Below are 25976 nucleotides of genomic sequence, written 5' to 3' on the forward strand. Positions count from 1 at the left end.
GGTCCATCATGCTCACCCCTAGCATCCAACTGTATCTTAATTCCACTGCCCTCGCTGATGGATTTATGCAAACATTCAAAATCCTCACACTCCCAGGTTTACCAGCTGCTTTGTAACTACTACACTGACCAAGGCCCAGTTTTACTGCCAAACCAACTGAGCCCCATATAAGTGGCTCCAAATGAATATTAAAAAGAGATTACACAGCTCTACTGGTGATTCAAGCCGTAAATTCTCTACCCAGTGCGGAATGAACTACAGCGACCAGGAAGGTTCCAAATTTGTGCTGAGTTAGCTGATCTCAGCTGGGGTGGTATTTGAGGTGTTACAATTGGACTTCTAATGCTCCTGGACCAGAGAGAAGGAAATCAGCAAGGGTTCCCACTCCTGATGATTATTATCCAGTGACTCTTGCTGGAAAGTGTTGGATGAGGACCAGGATTGAGCTCAATTTGTGATGACCCAATTTGGAATGGCCTCCCTGTCCAGGCTTAAAGCTGGCCCATTGGGTGAGGTACTGGGGACAACCATTGCCCATGGAATTTTTAACCTAGCACCTTCGAAAGGGGAGAAGATTGGATTAAAAAAAAAGTTCAGTAGCTTAGATGTTTCCTTTTAATTTGTATAATTGATGATCGGTAATTGGGTATCTCATTGGCTTCTTTATTCATGTTATGAAATTTAATGATGCCACTTTTATAAATTTGATTTTTTTTTTTACCCCCAGGTGACTATGGGCTGCAACTGATGCCAAATCCCCCAGTAGCCAGGAGGACTCCAGGCCCGAGCCCTGCCCATACACAGGTGAGTTCAGTAGGTAATCCATGCTGTGACTGAAGTGGGATAATGTGAGATTCTTCTCTGGAGTCCGTAAAGATTGAGTTTTTAAAAATAAATCATTCCTGATAACCCATCTCCCTCGCACTACAACAACAGCAACTTGCATTTATACAGTGACTTTAACGTAGTAAAACGTCCCAAGGTGCTTCATAGGACCTTACTAGAGGGAACATTCCTATTGTCAGCCAAAGGGACCAAAAGCCCTGGGGTGAAACAATTGGCAGTGATGGTTAGCCGCATGTACCAAATGTTGCAGTGGCTCAAGAAAAGTGAGGAAACTGAGCTTTTCAGGTAACCTGGTTTGATTATCCACCTATTGACTATAAATGGGTGAAACCCAGCTCATTTTTCCTAGACTCCAAATCCAATTTTCCTACTCCCCATCCTCCTCTCTGTGCCTTTACTGCTATCTTGAAACCAAGAATCTTTCTCCCATCCTTTTAGATGAGGTATTAAATCAGGGCCCTGTCTGCCTGTTCAGATAGACAGTAAAGATCCTGGAAGAGTAGGGAAGTTCTCCTGTCGATCTGGCTGGCGTTGCTCCCTCAAACAACACCACCAGAAAATAAACGTGATGAATGGCCTCTCTTATAGTTTGTGGGACAGTGCTGTGTTAGAATGGCTGTCCAGTTTGTCTGGCATTTCAAAAGTAATTAATTGTGTGAAAAATTGAGATATTTCCATGTGATGTTGATCAATGCTGTGGGCTTTGGTTTCCTTTATAAAAGAGAATCCTTCACACCAGATCTGTGCCTCTGGCAATGTTGTTTACTTGAAGCCTTGCTCTCCTTTAGGATCAGAAATGTCATAGTATCATAGTAGGTACAGCACAGGAGGAGACCACTCGGCCCATCGTGCCTGTGCCGGCTCTTTGAAAGAACTATCCAATTAGTCCCATTCTCCTGCTCTTTCCCCATAGTCCTGTAAATTTTTTCCTTTCAAGTATTTATCCAATTCCCTTTTGAAAGTTACTATTGAATCTGCTTCCCACCACCCTTTCAGGCAGTGCATTCCAGATCATAACAACTCGCTGCGTTTAAAAAAAAAAATGTTGCCTCTGGCTCCTTTGCCGATCACCTTAAATCTGTGTCCTCTGGTCACCAACCCTTCTGCCACTGGAAACAGTTTCTCCTTATTTACTCGATCAAAACCGTCCATGATTTTGAACACCTCCTATTAAATTGCTTTAGTCTCTGGATATTTAAACAGAAACACAATGTTGTATTGTGCATTATTTGTGTTTGGTCCATAGTTCAAACTGTGGGTTTGCTTTTGGTTCATGTTTTTTTTCAAGCATGGAAGGAACTAACTGCTTCCACACACATCCCTGTCATGTTAGCACAGATAACTGTCAAAGAAAGACAGCGTGCATTTATTATAGCGCCTCTCACATCCCAAAGTGCTTCACCACCAATTAATTACTTTTTTAAGTGTTATATAGGCAAGTGCGACGTCCATTTTGCACACAGCAAGATCCCACGTACAGCAATGAGATAAATGACCAGATAATCGATCTCGATGCTGTTGGTTGGTGGATAAATTTTGGCCAGGATACCAGGAGGATTCCCCTGCTTGTCTTCGAATAGTGCCATGGGATCTTTCAAATCCCCCTGAACAGGCAGTCTGGGTCTCAGTTTAACATCTCATTCAAAAGATGGCACCTCCGACAATGCAGCACTCCCTCAGTACTGCCATGAAGCATGAAATGAAGGGTTTAACTCTCTGGAGTGGGGCTTCTGCACATAATCTCCGCTGACACATGGGAAGAACGTAGAAACAGGAATAGGCCATTCAGCCCCTCGAGCCTGCTCCGCCATTCAATTAGATCATGGCTGATCTGACACTTCTGTCCTAAATATATTGGCTGAGTGCTGAAGAAATGACCGTGACCACTCTGTGTCGGAACAGTGTTTTGAAACTGTTATGCTTTTGATTTGAATGACTTGCTTAGAGGCCACCGCCTCCCCACTCCCCAACCCCATTACCGCTTGTCTTAATCCGAAGTAAGATTTTGAATGTCAGAGTTACTGTCTTCTCCTCCTTCAGTGTCTGTGCTCCCCCCATCCCAGCTGCATCCAGGATGTCCCATTGCAGTTGATCCATTTGTTGTAGTCTAGTTACCGATGGTCCTCTGTTTAAATGTAAGCTCACTGGTAGGGTGATTCTGATCGTGGGGAAATTGAGTAGAATTTGGTGCTGAGTTGTGAGAGGTCCTCAAATTCAGGGAGATTTCTCTAGAGTGTTGAGAAGGAATTTTTTTGACAGACTGACTCTCTCCAATATCCCTCAACTCCAGTACATCTGTGAAAAAGCCGTGCTTTGGGTGGAAAATGTAATCTTTCCTTTTAATCCCTCTCCCTCTTTAGGAGGAAGCGTCTCAGCCGTTGAATCTCACCGCAAAGACCAAAGGCACAGACGTTTCGAAGTCTCCCTCGTCGCCACAGGCCAAACTCCGGAGAGGCCCCTCGCCGTCAAACTTTGTGATCCCAGCAGAGTTACAATCCAGCACACCAACATCCTTGTTAACCAGAGGTAAGGGGAGACTTGCACAGGTCTTCATGACGAACGATTCCTTGTCTTCTATTCTTATAGGTTTATTACGCTGTTTATCAAGACATTTTGATCCATTGATGAGTGATTGATTGGGGAGGAGGGGGCGTTTGCACCTGGCCATGAGATCATTGCTGACCACTGCACGAGCATTCAGCCAGATGGTTTGGCTGTGATGCCCTCTGTGGTCAAATAGCTTGTCCCCGTCACTCGGCTCACACATGAAGAGTGGACAGTGTGGGCAAGGTACTGAAGGGCTTGTGGAACCAGCACCCCAACACTAGCCAGTGCCTCCAAGAGAGAAATTGCTACACATGTTTAAATAAAACATTCACTTTGTGCTTTAAACAGCTGCACACTGTTTAAATTTCTTTTTCTGCAGCGGAGAGAAGCACAGTGAGAAAAGGGCCACTGGGTCTGTTTGAAAAACAAGCTGGCTTAACATAACCTTTCTGAAAAGCAGCCTTTGAATTAGATTGGGGCAAACTTAGTGATCATCAAAGTACTGATTTATACAGAGCGGCCCATTATAAAACAGCTCCTTACGCAAACTTCACTCATTCTGACTATGTGTACTTGAACCTCAACTTCAAAAATCTGTCAAAATGTATTTAAGCAAACAATGTTGCTTCCCTGGGTGAAGTTGCAGTAGTTTGCAGCAGGGCCCAGTACAATAATGGTCAGTTTTAAACAGGACCCTTTCAGAAGATTTGGCTTAAAAGGCAGTTTTGCTACAATACGTCAGCTAACTGAACAGAGTTGGAACATGAAGTCTCTCACCAGAGACATCCACACTCCAAGTACCAGCATACATCTAGGTTCCTTACTCTCATCAACTTCCTTTAGATCACAAACCTTCAGTTCTCAAGATCTCCAATTCTCTCACAGTGTAATGGCCACATCACTATAATCTTGATCTGCTTCGTTCCCTTTGGGACAATGAAAATTGCATTTCTTTCAGTCCTTCAAAGACATGTTTCTTCATGTCTCTCACAAGTCTAACTAACATCTTTCTTGTCTTTGATGAAATCCACCTTTTAGTCATCTTTTGATCTTGCTGAATGGCGGAGCAGGCTCGAGGGGCCGTATGGCCTACTCCTGCTCATATTTCTTATGTCTTTTGACATTCTTGGCTATCTCATCTGATCTCAAATGGAACTCCTACATCTCCTCTATTGCTAAAGTTGCTTTCAAGAAGATCCATTTCCTCCTTCATAACACTTACTTTCCCTCAAAAGCTCTTCGATCCGTCCAGGACTTGAACACTGCACCAAATCTTGCAAGGTTCTTTTAAAGTCCTCGGTCACGTTTTCCTGGATAGGATGGAAGAAAAACCTTGTCAGGTGATAGACAATTCTGTCTCCTGAGGTGTCTCTCTCGCTCTTTCCCTAGTTCGCGCTCATTTTCATTCTCTTGTTTACTCACTCTTTTTCTCTCTCCACCTTTCCTGTTTTATCAATGATGTTATATCCAATGCTCCTCTGAATTTTTCTCCTGTTACCCCTCTGCGGTAAATGCACGGACCTGAATCCTATTCCTTTTTTTTACCCCTTTGTATTTAAGTCAATGTTCATTGCACCTTTAATTCCAACTCATTTTTCCTAGGACCGCAAAACTTGTGCACTCTTCAGGCTTATAAGACCCAGGCTTGGTGTCACCTAATCACTTTTTCTGATTTAACTCATCTTTCACACTTTTCAATCTTGATGGTACCTGGACTATGGGTCTTTACCGAGGTTAATTGTAGAAAAAAGAAACATGCTCTGTTGATTCCCCTGGAATGGTAAGATAAATGGTCTTTTGTAACTGTTTTTTTAAACATATATTTTGTGCGACCTTTGTGCTCATCAAGGTGAGAGATAGAGGAGGCAATTTTAGCCTCGGCCGCTTGTCGGGAAACTGCCGAGTTCAGGTATAAAGATAGTTTTACACCCCACCCAATTTTCACTCTCCATTGAAGTGTAAAACTGGCGTTCCACCTGATTCTGTGGGTTTCCCGCCTGGCGAGTTAGGTTAAAATTACCCCCATTATTACTGGGAAGTGGAATATTTCCATTTACGGTTCCCAGTGTCAGGAATAGGCACTCCCAGATCAAGTGTGTCGTTGTTGGATGCAGTGTAAAGCTAAGTCTGTTTTGCCCTGATGTACTTGAGCCCAACCAGTGTGATTTTTTTTTTCCATTTCCCATGCCAACCGTTCTATAGTCTCTCCAATTCATAGTCAATTTAGAGACCGTTTAGAGATATCCATGGTGGTATTAAGACGTCTCACTGATTTCACACCGAGGGCAGAATACAGAGGAAACTTTCATCCTATCCGTCTGGGCTGGATTTGAACTCTGGTTTGAGAGTTTAAAGGCTATTGTCTAACCAACTGTAACACCCAGTGTGCCACCAACCCCCACCCCCCAGCCCCTCTCCATAATTATTGACCTTCCTCCCAAGGTCATTGGGGAGGGGAGAAAAAGGAATAATTAACAGGCCTACCTTTCTGAAGACAGACTGAGTTATGCAGGAACACAAGAGACAAGGCACCTCCTTTCTGTAGGAATTGGGAGGGAGAATGGAAGAAGAAACGAGCAGCATGGGAAAGGGACGTTTAACCAATGATGTGGGGAATGTTGTTGCAGTCCAGGGGAACTGCCCACAGAGTGTAGACTTGCTAGTTAGGTGTGTTGAAAGTTGCTGAACGTTACTGCTTTGCCAAGGGCCTGGATTCTTTCAGTTGAAGCTGGTCTGCTGCATGCTAATGATCTCAAACGTCATCGTTCAGACCTACTGTGGCTGGTTGGCGGGTTTCTTTTGATGGGCTGTCCTGCAATTTATTTCTCCTGCTTGTCGAACTCGGCGCTGGATACAGGGCACTCTGTTCCTCCAGGTGGAAACGAATGCCCGTGGACTTGACTGGCGTTCTTAATGTTTTTCCATCCTCCCTCAGAGAGTGCTTGCTCTGTGCTTGATAAATCACCATGCAGTGACACACGGTTGATGTGACGTCTCTGTGTAGGGGCTGGTGGCCGTGAATCCACATCCCATCGCTTTAAAACTATCGTTCACCGAGAGAGAGGAGGTTTCCTCTGTGCGTGTAATGAAATTGCAAACCTCTTTCTTGTGGGGGGGGGTGATTTTAAACCCCAATAACGGGTGAGTTGGGGGCGGGTGGGAGTTGAAAATAGTTGTTTCTTTAGGTCCCAACTGCAAAATTTTCGGACTTTGCATTCCCAGTGGGAAGCCTGTACTTTTCCGTACCGACGTTAAACCCGGAAATAAAGCCGGGATGCGGTCGCGACCCAAAAAACAACTATTTTCAACTCCCACTCGCCCCCAACCCATCTGTTCTTGGGGTTTAAAATCACCCCTTTTATCACCGTTTGCTCCCCATAATGCACATAGACAATCCCCACAGGAAGGTTATTGCTCTTACAGTTAAAAACACAAATTGTGTCTTTAAATCTGTTCATTATATTTTCAAATCCTTTCTCGAAATAAAGCTAAGCTGGAGTCACGAGCTTTAACCATGTTCAGAGAAGATGCAAAGTCGAATGTACAAGTGACCATCAGTGTGCCCAACAGACGTGGCTCTCCCTTTGTACGTGACCGAGGTGCTGATATGTTGGGTGGGGAATAGCTCAGAGCTCTGTGTTTAATAGGATACTAACTCACCTTTTCAACTGCCTTTCTTCAATAGAAATTATAAGTAAAGAAGTTTTCTGGAGGAATCACTGGGGTCAGTAACTGTTTTCATTTTTATGTTTTAACCTTGTGTGTAAAGCCAGTTGGACAGATCAACTTTTGGCTGTTATTTTGATGATGTATTAGGAATGTAGCACAAACCCCCAACATCAAATCAAAGGCCATCATCTAAACTACTGTACCGACCAATTACCCCCAAATATGGGTGACTTTCCCAGCAAGGGCGCTGGGGAGGGGAGAAAAGTCTGAAACCATTAGAAATGTGGGCTGTAACAACAGGCCTAACTTTATGAAGCCAAATTGAACAGGATAGAGAGGAGGAGGGAGTTATATGTTCTGCGGGAATATGGCAGACGGGGCATTGGGAAGGAAAGTGGGAGAAGAATAAAGGCAGTGACTCCACAAACTTGAACAGATAGTACACACTGCTCATCATTGTGCATACTTAGTGTGGCCTAATCCCCTCTTGATTTGCCCTCCTCTACTCTCCTATTCTTTTCAACTATAGGCCTGGGTCGGTCTTCTGGATTTCTCAAGTTTTACAAAGGAAACTTCTAGCCTGGAAATCATAGAATGGTTACAGCACAGAAGGAGGCCATTTGGCCCATCGAGCCCATGCCAGCTCTTTGAAAGAGCAGTCCAATTAGTCCCATTCCCCCTGCAAATTTTTTCCCTTCAAATATTTATCCAATTCCTTTTTGAAAGCCACGACTGAATCTGCTTCCACCACCCTTTCAAGCAGCACATTCCAGATCATAAATTCTCGCTGCGTAAAAAAAAGTTTTTCCTCATGTCGCCTTTGGTTCTTTTTGCACCTTTAATCTGTCTCTTCTGATTCTCGACCCTTCCACCAGAGGGAAGTTTCCCTATACTTACTTTATCTAAACCCTTCATGACTGTAAAAGATGTACAAGACAGTAAAATGTGTTTGTTGCAAAATCCTTGTCGGTGTCGTCTGTCTCTGTCGGTGTCGTCTGTCTCTGTCGTCTGTCTTCCCCCTCGCTATGTTCCCCCTCTCCTCAACTCACCACCTACCATGGTCTGGCAACTCATTCACTAATATCAACATCTTTATAACTGGAGAACTTGATAATGAGATTGAGTGTAAAATGGTTATAAGTACAGACTTGAACTGTTGAATGCGATTTCATTTTTGTTCTGTTATATGGATTTGGTCCGACTGACCTTACTGTCTCTGATCGCCAATGGAAACCCAAATCTCTAATCCGAATGCTTCCTCCAAAATATTTGGTTTCCTTTCTAGTCCTGAACATTTTCTCTCGACCACTATTAACTCTCTGTAAAGCATAAGTCAATCTACCAAGGACTTGAGCCTGGCTCCCATATCTGAAGAGGCTCTCTTAATCTCACTAACTCCTGGACAAGGTACAAGAAAAAGCTTGTTTTCTGATGGATATTCCTTCTCTTGCCTCTAACATTCACTCCAACCTCTGCCTCCATCACACATTTTTCTGACCATCTCTATTTTATCAGTGTTATTATGGTCACTGTTTCGGAACAACTTTCCCTCTGTTCTTCCTCCGCTGTAAATATGCTGTTCTGCACACACGTTCTCCTCCCCCATCCTCACTGTGTTGAGATCGCGGCTCACTGCTCTCCCTTCTACTCTAACTCATTCTTCCTCAGGACCTCGAAAGAGTGGATCAACTTGACTCCTCTAGTTCCTAAATGCTCCGACAATCTTCAGGCTTCTGAAACCCAAACTTGGTATCAACAGGCCATTACTTCCTGACATACCTTGTCTTCTCTCTTGCTCTTTTCAATCTTGATGGTGCCCTGTATTGTATTGTGTTCCTTTGCTTAGATTTTTTCAATCAGAAATAAATGGAGCTTATATATTGATCAATCACAATATAACTGCCCCAACTCGCCACGGCTTCTTCGGCAGCACCTCCCAAACCCGCGACCTCCACCACCTAGAAGGACAAGGGCAGCAGGTGCATGGGAACAACACCACCTCCAAGTTCCCCTCTAAGTCACACACCGTCCCGACTTGCTTCCTTCATCGTCGCTGGGTCAAAATCCTCAAAGTCCCTATATAATAGCACTGTGGGAGCAACTTCACCACAAGGACTGCAGCGGTTCCAGAAGAAGGCCCACCGCTACCTTCTCAAGGGCAACTAGGGATGGGCAATAAATGCTGGTCTTGCTTAATGATGCCCTTATCCTGAGAATGAATGAAATAAATATATATATAATTTAATGTAGAGATCAACCACAAACCCATCGCCCCCCCTGAGTGCAGCACCCATTCGTCAATCTCCAGTATAAACTTCCAAAATTCTTCCCCAGATTTTAACCAACCCCGCCCTCCTGAGGGGCACTGGGTTCTTTTTGGAATTATCTTTGCTGAAATGCTCATCGTAAAATATAAACTACATTTGGAAAATGTTACTCGTGTAATTGGCACCAAAGATTAGCAATATTTGTGCTGCTGGTAACTTTGATTGATTGTTGGGTTGTTTTGGATGACTGGCATTCGTGGGCCTGTTCTTTCAGGACCTTTTTAAATTATTGCATTATTTCAGTTTTTAAAAAAAATATTCATTCTCAGGATGTGGGCATCGCTGGCAAGGCCGGCATTTATTGCCCATCCTTAGTTGCCCTGAGAAGATGGTGGTGAGCCACCTTCTTGAACCACTGGTAGCGATTTTGATAAAACTCTGGCTTAGCTAGGCCACTTCAGAGTCAATCACGTTCGTGTGGGACTGGAGTCAGCTATACACTAGACCGAGTAAGGACAGCAGGTTTCCTTCCCTAAAGGACATTAGTGAACCAGTTGGGTTTTTATGATAATCCGACAGCTTCGTGGTGCCTTTTCTGGTAGCAGCTTTTTAATTCCAGATTTTTTTTCTTTTGAAACTGAATTCCAATTCTCAAGTTGCCATGGTGGGATTTGAACTCGCGTCCTCTGGATTATTAGTCCGGGCCTCTGGATGACTAGTCCGGTAACATAACCACTGCACTACCAAATCTGGGCACGTGTTTCATTTTTTGATGCTTTTTCTCCCTACTCCACCCCTTTCTCATGCCCCCTTCTAAAGTCCTACCTCCCACTGGGGTACAGATCCACAGGTGCCAGGAAGTGCTAAGTGGTCGTCCTTCACATGTGAGCCTACACAGTGGGTAAAGCAGGATGTTGAACTGTGGAGAGTGTTGCAGCCTGACCCCCCTCCTCAACAGCCGTCCATAGACATGCACGTTCCAGCACGTGTCACTGCGTAATGATCAGGACCGCCTTCCTGCCCCAGGATCCCCATGGCCCAGCTGTAAAATCCATCCTACTGCCTTGACTGAAATCAATCTTTTAAGTGGTTCCCAGAAGCTTCTGTCTCCGCACCTGCTGTGGGAGGATTGGGAGTGTTCCTTCCCTCTTCTAATGAGTTTAATTTGAGTTGTTTGGAATGATAAAATCTGGCCGTGAAATGTCTATCTGACTTTATGTTTGGTTTGTTTTGTCTTCTCCAGGTTATCCAATAGACCAGGATGCCATCGGGAAGGCCATGCAGAGTCCAAAGCAGATGTTTCTTGGGAAGAGCCGGGCTATGGAAAGTCCAGCTGTAAATAATAGCAAGAAGGACAAGGTCAGTGCTGGGCAGACAAGGAAGAGTTCGACTGAGGAAAAACTCTTACTCTTAACGATGACTGTTCGCGCTGTGTGTCAGGTTAATCGCTACATCCTCCCCCACGCCCTTCCCACCAGAGTGCTGTGCAGCTCATTTATCTTACCCCATTCTCCTCCTCCTCCCAACCCCCCACCACCACTTGGAGCAAGATGCTGTGCAACTGGGTCAGTGCTACTCTCCGAGGAGCAGGGTGTGTTCTCCGGCTGGATGCCTGCTCTCCCAAAGTCTCTTTTCTCTCCTCCCCCACCCCCGTCATCCCCTCCCCACAACCCACTCATTTTCAATTACCCGGATGCAAGGTTCTGTGCAGATTGCTCTCCCCCCTACTCCTGGTACACCGTCACTTTACAGCTGGCTCAATCCTAAGCCCTCTTTCCCCAGGCTCAAGTGTTCTGTAGCTTGCTCCCACAGTACAACTGGCTAACCCCTCCCTCCTTGGGCCCCCTCTTCCCCAGGTGCTCGGCCGTTTCTCACCCTGAGTGCCTTGTGTTGTCTGCCCTCTGTGATTCATTCCCTCGCCACTGCCGTATGGTACCAGCGGAATGAAAGCCTCAAAAGTCCTTTCGGCAATGCCCGGTAGCTTGAGTTATACGAAGTGGAAGGATAAAAGCATATAAGTAAAAACAAACAAACTTACCTGAAACTCTTTCAGAATTTAGGGGTTAAATTTCTACAAGTATTTTCTAATGATGTAAAGTTTTTTTTTTAAAACAAACTGAGTGGTTATAATAATGAGAAACTAAGCTCACAGTGAGGCCTTTGGCAACCTCCACTTGACGCCCAGTGAGGAAGGACATGTTATTATTTATTGAGCGGTGTGAGGTGATATATTTTTGCCTGGAGGGATTCTGCTGTGTAGTGGAGTTTGGGAACAGGCCACCAGGCCTCACTGTGAGCTCAGTTTCTCATTATTATAACCATTCAGTTTGTTTCAAAAAAAAAAAGAACTTTATTTTATCATCCAAAACTCTGCCCGTATCGTAACTCGCATCAGGGGTGATGGGTGAAGTCCCATTCACCATCATCCCTGTGCTCGCTGACCTACACTGACTCCCACTGACGCCTTGATTTTAAAATTTCCATCCTTGTTTTCAAATTCCTCCATGGCCTCGCCCCTCCCTATCTCTGTGACCTCCTCCAGCCCTACAACCCTCTGAGATCTCTGCTCTGCTCTAATTCTTGCCTCTTGCGCATCCCCGATTTTAATCGCTCCACCATTGGTGGCCGTGCTTTCAACTGCCTAGGCTTAAGCTCTGGAATTCCCTCCCTAAACCTCTCCACCTCTCTCTCTCTCCTTTTAAGATGCTCCTTAATACCTACCTCTTTGACCAAGCTTTTGGTCACCTGTCCTAATATCATCTTGTGTGGCTCGGTGTCAAATTTTGTTTGATAATCGCTCCTGTGAAGCGCCTTGGGATGTTTTACTACGTTAAAGGCGCTATATAAATGCAAGTTGTTGTTGCATAATTGTGGCGCTATTGATTTTTTTTTTGTTTTGTCCGTGGGTGTGGGGGCTGGAGGTCACAGTGTTCCTGCAACAATTTCCCTTCACTGTCAACTAATCCTGAAATCGTTGACTCTAATCCCGTGACATTCCTGCTTGTACCTTTTCAGGATTCGAGAGTAACAGAGTCGCCACTCACAAAACAAGGAGATGATGGAAAAGCCACAAGTGGAAATGAAGATTTTAACAGCAGCAATGACTCTGAAGGTGTGCAACATGATCCTTCTTCCCAGTGATAGAAATCAATGAGGTGTATGGGCAGCCATTTTAATTTGCCTCCATGCGCAGGAGGCTAAATAAAATGGCTGCTCCATACACCTCACTGATTTCTATAATATCCACCTGTGCTAGTCGGTATTTCTTTCTGAAATAACACTCGTTATTTTAATCTCCCTATCACGGTGAATGTCTGTTCCATTCCAGGTTTTAGAAAGCCCAGTGGTATTGTGTTCATTCATTTGTTTATCTGTTCGCATCAGGAAATTTGACTCTATCGGGGTCAAAAGGCTACGAAACCAGAGGTGGCAGCAACCACGAGCACATCAAGCGACCAATGAACGCATTCATGGTATGGGCAAAGGACGAGCGAAGAAAGATTCTTCAGACTTACCCTGACATGCACAACTCCAGCATCAGCAAGATATTGGGTAAGAGGGCAGCCTGGAATCTAGCGGCTTTTGCTATAAAACTTAGAAATGACACAAACCTATGGAAGGCACGGGCCCCTCCCCACGGGCCTGTGAACCAATAGAACATGTATTCCTCTCCCCAATGGGCCCGGAGCCTGTAGAACTCACTATACCATCTGAACCTATGGAACAATTGGTCCTCTCCATGGGAATCTGAATCTAGAACACGCAGTCCCCTCCACTGGGGTTCTGAGCACACAGTTCTCTCCGCAGGGGGCTCCGCACCTATAGAACAGTGTCCCTCCACAGGATGGTGAACGGGAAACCAAGACCGTTCCCATTCCGATAACTTAATGGGTATTGCGATGAGTGGTGATTAACTCTACATTTGAGCGTCTTTGTACAAAGACAGGTTCCGGACAATGACATTATCAGACATAGCCTTTCATTAAAATTGGATGTTGCTTTGTAGGATTGATGCGATGTGAAGGCATTTCGGCAACTCTCTGGTTTGCAGAGGATGAGTGGTGGCAGCTTCAGCAGTTAGGGGTTTGATTCCAATGTAGAAAGAAAGACTTGCATTTATATAGCGCCCATCACAACCTCGAGACGTCCCAAAGGGCATTACAGCCAGTGAAGTACAGTCACTGTTTTAATGTAGGTAACGTGGCAGCCAATTTGCGCACAGCAAGATCCCACAAACAGTAACGTGACAACGACCAGATAATCTGTGTTTGGGTGTTGGTTGAGGGATAAATATTAGCCAGGGCAACGGGGGAAATCCCTCGCCCTTCTTCAAAATAATGCTATGAGATCTTTTATGTCCACCTGAGAGGGTAGACGGGACCTCAATTTTTAACGTCTCATCCGAAGGACGGCACCTCTGACAGTGCAGCACTCCCTCAGTACCGCACTGGAGTGTCAGCCTAGATTTTGTGCTCAAGTCTCGAGTTGTTGGGAGCCCCAGCACCCACTAATGTAAAAGCAGTTTCTAAGTTTGTGAAGCTTGTGGCTTTGGAAAGATTTTAGAAGCCAGTTGCTGGAGTTGCTCCAATTGGGTGCAATGTGCATAAGTGATGAATCAGTGCAATAAATTATTTTATCAACACCTATTCCATGCTAATTTTAACGAATGTAAACTTTTTTTTCCATGGCCTTACTGCACAACTGCAGAAAGGTATTTGTGTTACCTTGTTGTCTATCTTTGGGTGTGACCTTTTGAGGAGACTTCCCTCCTCTCCCATGGATACCAAATCTCTCTATTGTCTGATAAAACCACCTCTGCCAATGTGCCACTGCTGTGAATAGAAGTCTGACCTTCTTCCTCTATTTGGAAAGCACAAAGCCTTGTATTTGTATCGCTGCTTAATGCATCTTTCAGAAACATCACAAAGTGCTTCATACACAATGATTAACTTTGAAGCGCATTGTTTGTTGTTGGTAGGCAAAAGTGGCAGCCATTTTATGCAAAGTACAATCCCACAAACAGCTGTGAGATGAATCGTTAGTTATTCTGTTTTTGGTCGTGCTGGTTGAGGGATGAATGTGTTTTGGTTGTGTACCTGGTCACTTGAGGGAAAGTATATCTGTGGAATGGTGGCTCTTAGACATCAACCTTGGCTCAGTGGTAGCACTCTCGTCTTGGAGTCAGAAGGTCGTGGGTTCAAACCCCACTCCAGAGACTTGAACACACCATCTAGGTTGACACTCCAGTGCAGTACTGAACGAGTGCTGCGCTGTCAGAGGTGCCGTCTTTCAGACGAGACGTTAAACCGAGGCCCTGTCTGCCCTCTCGGGTGGGTCCCATGGCACTATTTGAAGAAGAGCAGAGGTGTTCTCCCCATGTTCTGGCCAACCAGCATCACTAAAACAGATTACCTGGTCATTATCTCACTGCCATTTATGGGACCTTGCTGTGCGCGAATTGGCTGCTACATTTCCCTAAATTACAACAGTGACTACACTTCAGAAGGACTTCATTGGATGTGAAATGCTTTGCGACATCCTAAGATTGTGAAAGGCTCTATAGAAATACAAACTCTTTCTTTACTGAGGAGAGTGGTGAGGTGGGTCAGTTTGCAATAGATTAGAATTAAGAGGGGACCCAGGTTTGGGGGGGTGGGGGGGGTGTCATTAGTAACTGAGCTGTGCGGGGGCACCGAGATCTTTCTGCAATAGAGGGTCCATGGACATCCTTTACTAACAACCAACGGAGCCTGTACAAACAGATGGTGTAACTTAAAATGGCAACCAGAGGACAGCGCAAAACGGGATGATGAAGAGAACAAATGAGATGAGAGATCAGCAAAATTACCTCCTCCCTGAAAGAGTATTTGATAAGCGAAAGGACTCCCTACTAATAGGAGCTATGTCAGTAGAAAATTACTGGGTGAATAAATGAGTATGAAGAGGATCAAAGGTTAAATAGATGAGTGAAGACACAAGGGTACGAATGGAATGTTACTTATGCCATGCCGCTGGAGGAGGGGCATTGAGAGCACTCTCTTCCCCTCCTCCACACTGTTTCCTTTAAATCCTCCAGAGTTGAGTTCCTGCCAAGTGTGTCTCTGGTTCTGCTTTTTCAATAGAAAAGGGGGAGAGTGAAATATTATAAAAATATATTAATAATAGCCGAGTAAGTACCACATCGATGCACTGCGCAGAAAGCAGAATATACCAGCACCAACCGGTGACAGGAATAGGCAAACAGGACGAACGTTATTTGCAGTCGGCTAATGTGCGAGGATCAATGTCTGGCTGCTGTGAGCATGTCGATCAGCCCAAGATCAAGTCATCAAACCTGTTCCGGCCTTTGTTCAGGATGTGCAGTCTATTACTTTGTAATTTATGTAGATAGTTTAAGTGGTGTCAATCCATTAATATTTGCATAGGGATCGTGTAGCATACTGGTTATTGCATGACATTCTGCTGCCTCTCTGATCTGGGTTGAATCCAGCCCAATGGCATGGCAGTCCTTGAAATTTAGGGGATAGATCTGATTCCATTGTGGCAGTGGTCGACACAGCATAAAACCACCTACAAATTGGCACTAAATTGCCAATCTTACTAAGTCCTGTTCACCCATCACCCCTATGCTCGCTGACCTACCTTGGCTCCCAGTCTGGCAATGCCACAGATTTAAACTTCTCATCCTTGTGTTCAAATCCCTCCATGGCCTCGCCCCCTCCCTATCTCTCTAACCTCCTCCAGCCCTACAGTTACATGGGTAAGATGGGTATAGAGGGATATGGGCCAAGTGCAGGAGCTTAGTGGTATAAACTGGGCGACATGGACATGTTGGGCCAAAGGACCTGTTTCCATGTTATAACTTCTATGATTCTATGATACAGTTCTCCGAGATCTCTGCGCCCCTCCAATTCTGGCCTCTTCCACATCCCCGATTTCCTTCGCCCCTCCATTGGCAGCCATGCTTTCTGCTGTCTGGGCTCTGGAATTCCCTCCCTAAACCTCTGTGCCTCCCTCTCTCTCCTCCTCTTAAGACGCTCCTTAAAAGCTACCTCTTTGACCAAGGACCTGCCCTGGTACCACCTTATGTGGCTCAGCGTCACATGTTGTCAGATAACGCTTCTGTGAAGCACCTTGAGATGTTTTACTATTTCAAAGACGCATGTAGTAAGGAGTGCTCCACTGAGGCTGGAGGTTAAGGCACTTTTGTCAGCGCAATGTTACAGCAGATTTACCCTGCATCTAACCTGTGCTGTCTGTGCCCGGAGGCAACTGCACATTTTAGAAATCAAATCAGTGTTGTGTAGAACCTGTTTCTTTTTTTTGTGCGCGCGCGGTATTTTCCCTTGGCTTTTGTTCCCATCGAGCTGCTGGGATGAATGATTAATGGGCTGAATACAAAGAGCTGCCAATTGCCTTTGTTTATCTGCAGTTTGTAGAATTCCTGAATTAAATAGACCATTTGAACAGAAGCGTGCTCCGGGTTTGTCTAGGTTCCTTGCCTATCAGGGGCCATTACCTTTCAGAGGCTAACCCATCTCGAGATTCTAGGAAATGGTTAAATAAGAATCCCATCTGGATGGGGATGTTCCTGTGGGTAAAACCCCTAAGACGGATATTCTCTTACCCCTGTGAGTTCACATTAGCCCAAAGCTATTCCATTCCCTTGTGACGAGTGGAATTATGTGGATGAGAATGCAGCAAAGGTGTCTCACGACATTGGTCCCTTTTTAAAAAAAAAGTAGAAACCTAAGTGAAGGGTTAAAGCCCATAGTGCAGGACACTAGCAAGATGTAAAGAGTAGATAAATTATTAAGTAAAAAGGAAGACTTGCATTTATATAGTGCCTTTCACGCCCTCAAGACGTCCCAAAGCCCCTAAAAACCAATGAAGTACTTTTTGAAGTGTAGTCACTGTTGTGAGACCGAGCGTGGTTTTTACAAGCTTGTACGACAGCATTGGAAAACTGATGGAGGTTAGCACTTCCACCATTTTGAAAAGACTGAATTAAAGTAGGAGACAAAGTGCCAACATGCAGTGCCATGGCAGTGGGAGCATCACTACTTTGATATTCCCCCTTGGCACGGAGTTGCCAATTTTGGGGGGGGGGGGTGCTGCTGCAGCCAAGTGTCCCTCCAGGGGAGGGAGAGAAGGAGTCATCGCTTGGCCACTGTCACATGCCCCCCTAGTGGCTGGATGAGAGCAGCAGTGCCATGGGTCTGGAGCTGGGGCACTTGTCCTGTTGGCTCCAGGCAGTACGTGATCCAGAGGGAGCTGGGGAGAAACTAGAAAGATTACTTCAAAAATAATGTGTGACGTGCACGTCAGTGAAGTCATTGCATGCATCTGTATATTTGTGCATGAAGGACATGATCAGGATGTGCAAAGGTGAGGCAGTGGATTATGCTCTCTTTACCAGCTGAGATACGCCTGCTACCACATGAAAGAAACAAAGGTGTTTTTCACAACTTCAGGCAACCCAACTTTCTACACAACCAATGAATTACTTTTGGAGTAGAGTCACCGATATTTCGGCAAATGTAGTGGCCATTTTGTGCACAGCAAGGTCCTTCCAGTGGCAGTGAGGTGAATGGACATTGAAATTGTTTTTGGCAGCGTTGGTGGGGGGGGGGGGGAGAATTTTGACCATGGGTGTTGGTTGAGGGGGGAGAATGTTGACCCTGAGTGTTGGTTGAGGGGGGAGAATTTTGACCATGAGTGTTGGTTGAGGGGGGAGAATTTTGACCATGAGTGTTGGTTGAGGGGGGAGAATGTTGACCATGAGTGTTGGTTGAGGGGGGAGAATGTTGACCCTGAGTGTTGGTTGAGGGGGGAGAATGTTGACCATGAGTGTTGGTTGAGGGGTGAATATTGACTGGTGCTGGGTGAACTCCTTGCCCTGGCATGGAATCTTTTACATCCACCTTAACAGGCAGACTGGGACCTCAGCTTAATGCCTCATCTGAAAGGCAGGCAGCACCTGTGGCAATGCAGCACTCCCTCGGGACTGCACTGACGTGTCGGCCTTGATTATGCGCCCAAGTCCTGGAGTGGGGCTTGAACCCATGACCTTCCGACTCCGACATGAGCACGCTACTAATTGAGCCAAGCTGACTAGAAGTAAGATAACCTCATCTATTAATTGCTGGCCCGGGTATGTCCAGTTTACAACACTTGCAGTAAGCTCTCAATTAAAATTGCTGGGAGTAATTTTGCAGTCAATAGAAATCTGCTAGTGATTGTTGTCTGTTGTGATATCCTGGTCGGAATCGAACTAATTTTCCCAGCTGTTCTCTGGATGAGTGCTGTTTAATGAATAGTTATGCCATGGTCTCGTTAACACCTGCGCTGTTTGATGCTAACGTTGTGGTATCTCTGCTTTTAGGGTCCCGTTGGAAATCGATGTCAAATGTTGAGAAACAGCCTTACTACGAGGAACAGGCGAGACTGAGTCGACAACATCTGGAGAAATATCCAGACTACAAGTACAAGCCTAGGCCGAAGCGGACCTGCATCGTGGACGGGAAGAGACTGCGGGTTGGGGAATACAAAGCATTGATGAAGTACCGACGGCAGGAAGTGCAGCAGTGTTACTCTGTTGGGCAAGTATTTCCGGTGGTCAAGTGGCAACTACAGCTGCATGGTTTCATATAATCTTACAGCGCAGAAGGAGGCCATTCAGCCCATCGTGCCTGTGCTGGTTTTTGAAAGAGCTGTCCAATTAGTCCCACTCCCCTACTCTTTTTCCCCTTCAATTTTTTTCCCCTTTAAGTATTTATCCAATTCCCTTTTGAAAGCTATTATTGAATCTGCTTCCACCGCCCTTTCAGGCAGCGCATTCCAGATCATCATAACTTACTGCCTAAAAAAAATTCCTTCTCATCTCCCCTCTGGTTCTTTTGCCAATTGCCTTAAATCTGCGTTCTCTGGTTACTGACTCTCCTGCCAGTGGAAACAGATTCTCCCTGTTTACTCTATCAAAAGCCGTCATAATTTTGCACACCTCTGTTAAATCTCCTCTCAACCTTCTCTGCTCTAAGGAGAACAACCCCAGCTTCTCCAGTCTCTCCACATAACTGAAGTCCCTCATCCCTGGTACAATTCTAGTAAATGATCTAACTGAATGGTGGAGTAGGCTCGAGGGGCCTGAATGCTCTATGTTCCTCTGTATGCCAACTTAGTAAAGAATAGGGTTTTGCACACAAAGTATTAATGCTCGGTGATACTTCATTCGCCAAGGAGTTATAATTTTGGTGGTTTGGAGATGGTCCTCCTCTTGTGCTTGCTCTAATGCTCGAGGACGTGCAGCTACGTTTGCAAAGAACTAACTACAACTTCATCATCATCATCACTGTCCCACAATCATGCGGCAGACTCGAAGCTAACTTGGACCAACCTGGATGGAAGGAGGAGAGAAGTGGCAGTCAGGTGGTATGAAGTTTGGGCATTAAATGGAGTTGTTTCCAATTTCGTGGTCCTGGCCAAGAACCTCCCCCACCAAAACTCCAGCTCGCGTTGCTCCATTTAAAAATCACGTGCGGTGCGTCCCAGATTTTCCGATAGCTCCATCACTGGGAGTTGGACTTTACCCCTTAAAATCTTGCTGGTTGTAGGAAGGAAGGTAAGGAATTCCCACAGTTTTGAGTTTTCCATGAAGGGCCCTCTCCGGCACCTCCCTATGGTGTCCTTGGCATACGGGGTTGCAGTGCAGAGAGAGCTTCCTTTCAATGGTTGTGCTGTCTCCCTGCTCTGGTGACTTGCATGCTGGCTACAAGTGGAGTGCTTTGCCCCTTCCAATGGTAAGAGACTTCATGTTGTTTAACACTGTTGGCAGTGGAAAGCTAGTACCCCGGGTGCTAATCTATTATCAGAACCGCTCCTGCAATTACAAAAATGTCACCAAAGGGCTCTTCCTGAATAACCTCCTGGAAAGAAAGAAGGACTTGCATTTATATAGCGTCTTTCACAACTGCAAGATGTCCCAAAGCGCTTTACAGCCAATTACGTTTTGAAGTGTAGTCACTGTTGTAATGTAGGAAACGTGGCAGTCAATTTGTGCACAGCAAGGTCATCATGACCAGATAATCTGTTTTAGTGATGTTGGTTGAGGGATAAATATTGGTCAGGGCACCAGGGAGATCTCCCCTGCCGTTCTTGGAAATAGTGGCCATGGGATCTTTTATGTCCACCTGAGAGGGCAGATGGGACCTCGGTTTAACGTCTCATCTGAAAGACGGCACCTCCGACAGTGCAGCACTCCTTCAGTACTGCACTGGGAGTGTCTGCCTGGATTTTGTGCTCAAGTCTCTGGAGTAGGACTTGAACCTATGACCTTCTGACTCGGAGGTGAGAGTGCGAACCACTGAGCCATGGCTGGCACACCGTGCGATGAGACGAGAAGCCCCTTTTTAAGTTTGAAATGTTTGTTCGGCACAGAACCACCATCGTTCTGCTCTGCATTACACGTTGTTCAACCTTGACATGAAGAATTAATCATGATTCTTATTGCTCCCCCTGTGCAGGCAGCAGGGCCAAGTTCACATGCACCCCTCAGAAGTGATGTTCCCCGGACAGATCGGAATGACCTCCATCCCCGTACAGGCACCGGTGTCTGAACACTATCGACCCTGCAGCCCCGATCCCAACATGCCTGTCATCCTCAACACACGGAGTCTCAAATCGGAACAGGCAGACATGAAGGAAATGCATCTCAACGATGCCAATGGAGAAATGTACGAGTACGGTGAAGACGACGACTCGGACGTGGAATATCGCAGCGATGGCGAGCTGGTGGTCCTCGCCGACTAACGCGCACCCGTGACTTTGTCCGCCAAGGTTACAGAATTTAACCTTTCCCGCGCAGATGGGCCAACGTATGTCCTGTCGAGTTCTGGCCAACCATTTGAGCGGACCTACTGAGGGAAGTCTCGCTGTTCAGGTTTGGGAGCACGGTGGGGTGGGGAGAAGGCGACCACCCTAGGCCTCGTCCCAAAGGTGCCCGTTTCACGGACCTTTTGCTAAAATTCACCAGGGTGGAAGGTAGAGGTGAGCAAGCCTGTGCTGGACTGGACCGATGTGAATGGTATCAGTGCCTATAGGGAACAAACACTGAACTTCAGCAACTTCACAATACGTGTCCCCTAAGGGCGCAGCCACCATGGTCTACATTGTCCTCCTTCAGTTCAGGTCACGGTTCCATTGTCACCAGTTCTATTTTGAGGGGGTGGAAGAGAGTACACACTGCCCAAGTGTATTAATAGTTTGTGGGTTTTGCCTTCAGCACTGATTCAGATTCCGTTCCTTAATCACCGAATCATACAGCCATTCGGCCCATTGTGCCTGCGCCAGCTCTTTCAAAGAGTTACTCAATGAGTCCCATCCCCCACCGCTCTTTCCCCATAGCCCTGCTTTTTGTTTTCCTTTTCAAGTATTCATCCAATTCCCTTTTTGAAAGTTACTATTGAATCTGCTTCCACCGCCCTTTCAGGCAGCGCATTCCAGATCATAAATCACTGCGTCAAAAAAAAATTCTCCTCGTCTCCCCTCTGTGTTCTTTTGCCAATTATCTTAAATCTGTGTCCCCTGGTTACCGACCCACCCACCAGTGGTAACAGTTTCTCCTTATTTACTCTATCAAAACCCTTAAAGGCTCAATCCTTTAAGAAGCTTCTCTTAACATGTATGCCATCAAATCCAGTGCATTATCATTCAGGTCTCCTTGGGGCAGGATTAGTACTGCAGTTTCTATAAGGGGGGGATTTGGATAGCTCGTCGCTGTTGCTGAGCTGCAGGGTTCCCAAAAGTAGATTGCTGACTTGTTCTCTTGGGCACGGAATATAGCGACTGAGATAAAGGATCTCCATAATAAGGTTGGGAGTCGTTTGTTTCTCTCCTGTCTTCCCTCCCGTTATAAGCTACTGTGGGAAGAGAAGAGAGAATGCGAGGATGGATTGGGGGCTCAGACTGCAGTGCGCTGAAGGGTGGGGGTCAAACGGGCGGTTTTGATGGCGGGCAGGGGGGTGGGCGGGCCATCCACCCATCCAACTGCCCCATGAGTTGAGACACTGATGAGATTCCGTCTTCGTCTAACGGGAACTGCACTTATTGTGGACCAGGTGGACAATTCCCACTTTCAGCTTGCTGGATGTGAGCGAGGGGATCTCATTGTCTGAGCCGCAAGCTAATGAAAGCTCAGCACCAGTCTGGACGCTGGGATCAGGGTTGGATATTTATGGTCTGACTACTGATTCATCGATCTTAGTAACCCAAAACAAATTTTGGTAATTCAGATGGTTGTAAAATCGCAGTCACATTTGGTCCTTTCACTTGCCCCAACCCAAGTGAGATAGTGAAAACACTTAACTCACTCTTTCACACCATAGAGAGACTTGTTCACACTCACACCCACATGAACTTATGAAAATTGACAGGCAGGAAAAGACCAGCTGGTCCATCAAGCCTGCCCCACACCACGATGGCCGGTGCATCAGGACTAGACACTTCCTACTCGACTCTCTCGCTAATGAGCTAATTCAGGTCGGTCCAACTGTTTGTGTCCGATTCTAATACATTGATAGCTTTCAGGCGCTGGGCAAATTCAATTTTGCTCCTCCCCTACCCCCACAAAAAAAAACCACACGTGATAAATGAGCATTGCTATTCTCTCATCAGACTTGCAATCTAGGGACCAGCCCGTCTTTGCAATAATGGATTGCACAGATCAGCGCAGTTTAGTCGACGGCCTGCTCCCTGCCTGATCGGGAATTGCCCCGGGATGTGGGCACCTGCCCTGTTGGTGACTCTACGCAAGAGACAGGCTGGCCCGCCTGGGAGGGAAAGGTTTTAGCTGTACCAGACTTGATGACTCTTCTCAAATACTTCTCTTCCCTCAGGTACTCGGTAGTATGTTTTGAAATAGATGTCGATATTTGTATAAAGGAAAAAAAAAATTAACATTACAATCTGTTTACTGAGTGTGTGTTTTTTAATAGCATGAATATTCTCGAGATTCTCATCAAAGGTCACGCTGATCTCAGCTGAGAAACGACTGGTGACGTGTTTCAGGACGTATAATTTATTTTGTTTCCAAGAACTGTTTTTCTTTCCTGCCTCGAGACTTTATTTTTTTTGATCAGAGTCCAAGAGAGTTTGGCCATGGGAAATTCTCCCAGTGCGTTCAAACGATTGAGGGTTTGACCAGTCCTTTTTTGAAATGAGTTGGAATTGGGAGGGGAGATGAGGGTGGCTGCAATTAGAGCAGCTGCTTCGAGCTACTTAGTGAAACCCTCGGAGTCCCTCACACTGAAGGGCGTATGTAGTAAAAGGGGAAAAGGGGCTCCATTTTGAAGAAAAATCTCGACAAAGGTGTTCCGGGGGACAGTTTCTGAAGTGGCGCTGTACTATAAGACAGGTACATAATATGATTGACAAGTGTCCGGAGACGCCCTGAATTCATCTTTAAGTGAACAAACTGGGCTCAAAAGACAGCGGGTGCTCCTCACGTTGACTGCTGGGCGTCCTCGACCGTATTAAAGTCGCTGTTTCCTGATCCGCAGTGCTGACCGGCGAAGTCACCAATGTTGCCTGTGTTTTATGGTTGTAAGAGTCACCTGCCCCTTTGAGAGGGATTTCCTGTCGAGCGGGTCGTTTTCGCCGCGCTCTGCATTTTCCGAATTATTTTTTTTCTCTCTTCCCCCCTTTTTGGTTGGTGATATTTTCAGGGAAAATGGGGGTTAAAAAATGACTTGGTAATTAACAAATATAGAGCGCTGTCGTTTGAAGGGTGGCTCAGTGTCAAATTTTGTTTGATAGCGCACCTGTGAAGCGCCTCGGGACGTTAAAGGCGCTATATAAATGCAAGCTGTTGTTGTTGAGGCTTTTTTTTATTACGTCCGTGATGCACTGGCATGAGTAGCAGCCTGGAAATGGCGGATGCACCAATCACAGATCACGGCGTAAAAGTGCAGCTCTATAAGGCACCCAGGAAAGTCGCACAGGGCCATGTGACCATTCTATTGTGTCATGTATCCCCCTCCCCCGCACGGGCTCTCCCTCTCTTTCTTTGGCGCCCTCTCACACCCGCTCTCTTTCTGGCGCTCTCGCGCTCTCTCTCTGGCGCCCTCGCTGGCTCTCTCTCTCTCTGGCGCGCTCGCGCTCTCTCTGGCACCCTCTCTGGCTCTTGCGCTCTCTCTCTCTCTCTCTCTCTTTCTCTCTCTCTTAGGCACCCTCTCTGGCTCTCGCGCTTTCTCTCTCTCTCTCTCTTTCTTTCTTTGGCCCCTCTCTGGCTCTCGCGCTCTCTCTCTTTCTTTGGCACCCTCTCTGGCTCTCGCGCTTTGTCTTTGGCTCGGTCTCTCTCTCTTTGGCTTGGTCTCTCTCTCTCTCTTTGGCTCGGTCTCTCTCTCTCTCTTTGGCTCGGTCTCTGTCTGTCTCTCTCTCTCTCTCTCTTTGGCTCGGTCTCTGTCTCTCTCTCTCTTTGGCTTGGTCTCTATCTCTCTCTCTCTCTCTTTGGCGCGCTCTCTCTCTCTTCTCTTACCCCCCCACCCCCACCACCATCACACCTACCTGCCTTAGCGTGAACAATTGCGCTGATCCTGTGATACACAACAGAGCTTGAAAACCACCAAGAAGCTCTTACACTGTTTCCCAACCACCTGACGGGACTGAGTCGAACCCTGGAGACGAGTGGTCCATTGTTGGATATCGCTCTGTTTTCAAAGACCCATTAATCTTATTTGTCCTCCGCACACGATGCCCGGAAGGTAAAACTTGATGCACATTTCATCCCCGTTTCTTCCGTGTCAAAGTTGCCAAGTTCATGGACCACATTTTCTTTTCTTCCGTGTGTGTGTTTGCACACTAATCGCCCTGTCCAAGGTGTGTGCAATAGTGATGTAGAGACCATTCAATGCAAGTCATTGCAGGATAATGTTACAAAAGTGTGAAACTTTTATTGTAATACTTTTTTAATCAACTTTTTTCAGTGTTTTATTTTTTCTTAATTGAGGGGTGGGGAATTGGAAAGAAATTGTGAAATGTAATTCACGTACCTTGGAATCTGGTCCTCGTTTTGGAATATTGAGTTGGGAGGGAAAATCATGATTCCTCCTTTAAAGTAAGACAATATTATCGAACTTTAATTTAAGTTACCTTCAGTGTACATTAGCTTTCTTTGAGTGACCTGGTCCCCATTGGCCCAGACATATGGCTGTACGTGGATCGTACTGAATTCTTTTTCAAGTACCATTATGGTGCAATGGGATTTTGTTTAGGAAAGAAATTTAAAAAAAAACACAATGTGAATTTGTTTTGATTTATACAGTGTAATATATGACCATGTTTCTGTTAACAAGTGGACAGAAGATCTCCCATTAGGGGTGATTTAAATTTATTAGTACATCAGAATAAAGTGGAATATCCCGATCACACTGCCTGGTTCTCTGGTCTTTATTTCATGACTTTATGAAGCGAGACCCACCTTGAGTATCTGGAAGATTTTTTTTTAAAAATGTTACCCCTCCCCGGAGATCACTTGGCTGTTGGGGGGGGAGGAATGTTTAGCGATGATGCTCCAGCCGTCAGGGGGTGTGGGTCAGGCTTGATAGACCAGCTGGTCTTCTCCTGCCCATCACTTTCGTATGTTCGTAAAAT

The 25976-nt window shown here is 45.9% G+C and overlaps 1 protein-coding gene across 3 annotated transcripts in view; it reads left to right on the plus strand.

Annotated features, from left to right (window-relative positions):
* LOC137344575 (transcription factor SOX-13-like) overlaps nt 1-25753 on the plus strand; it is a 132226-nt gene extending 106473 nt beyond the window's left edge. For 2 of the 3 annotated variants that reach the window (XM_068007629.1, XM_068007630.1), the window contains exons 8-15: nt 728-804; nt 3207-3372; nt 7079-7117; nt 10573-10688; nt 12345-12441; nt 12714-12881; nt 18715-18935; nt 20856-25753. In XM_068007629.1, coding sequence (XP_067863730.1) covers nt 728-804; nt 3207-3372; nt 7079-7117; nt 10573-10688; nt 12345-12441; nt 12714-12881; nt 18715-18935; nt 20856-21137 — 1166 coding nt within the window. In that variant the 3' untranslated portion in view covers nt 21138-25753. The remainder of the gene's footprint in view (nt 1-727; nt 805-3206; nt 3373-7078; nt 7118-10572; nt 10689-12344; nt 12442-12713; nt 12882-18714; nt 18936-20855) is intronic. The other variant, XM_068007631.1, reaches the window with a different exon arrangement.
* Nucleotides 25754-25976: the final 223 nt, after the last annotated feature.

The sequence above is a fragment of the Heptranchias perlo genome, chromosome 27, assembly GCF_035084215.1.
Source record: "Heptranchias perlo isolate sHepPer1 chromosome 27, sHepPer1.hap1, whole genome shotgun sequence".
In the NCBI taxonomy this organism is placed as follows: Eukaryota; Metazoa; Chordata; class Chondrichthyes; order Hexanchiformes; family Hexanchidae; genus Heptranchias; species Heptranchias perlo.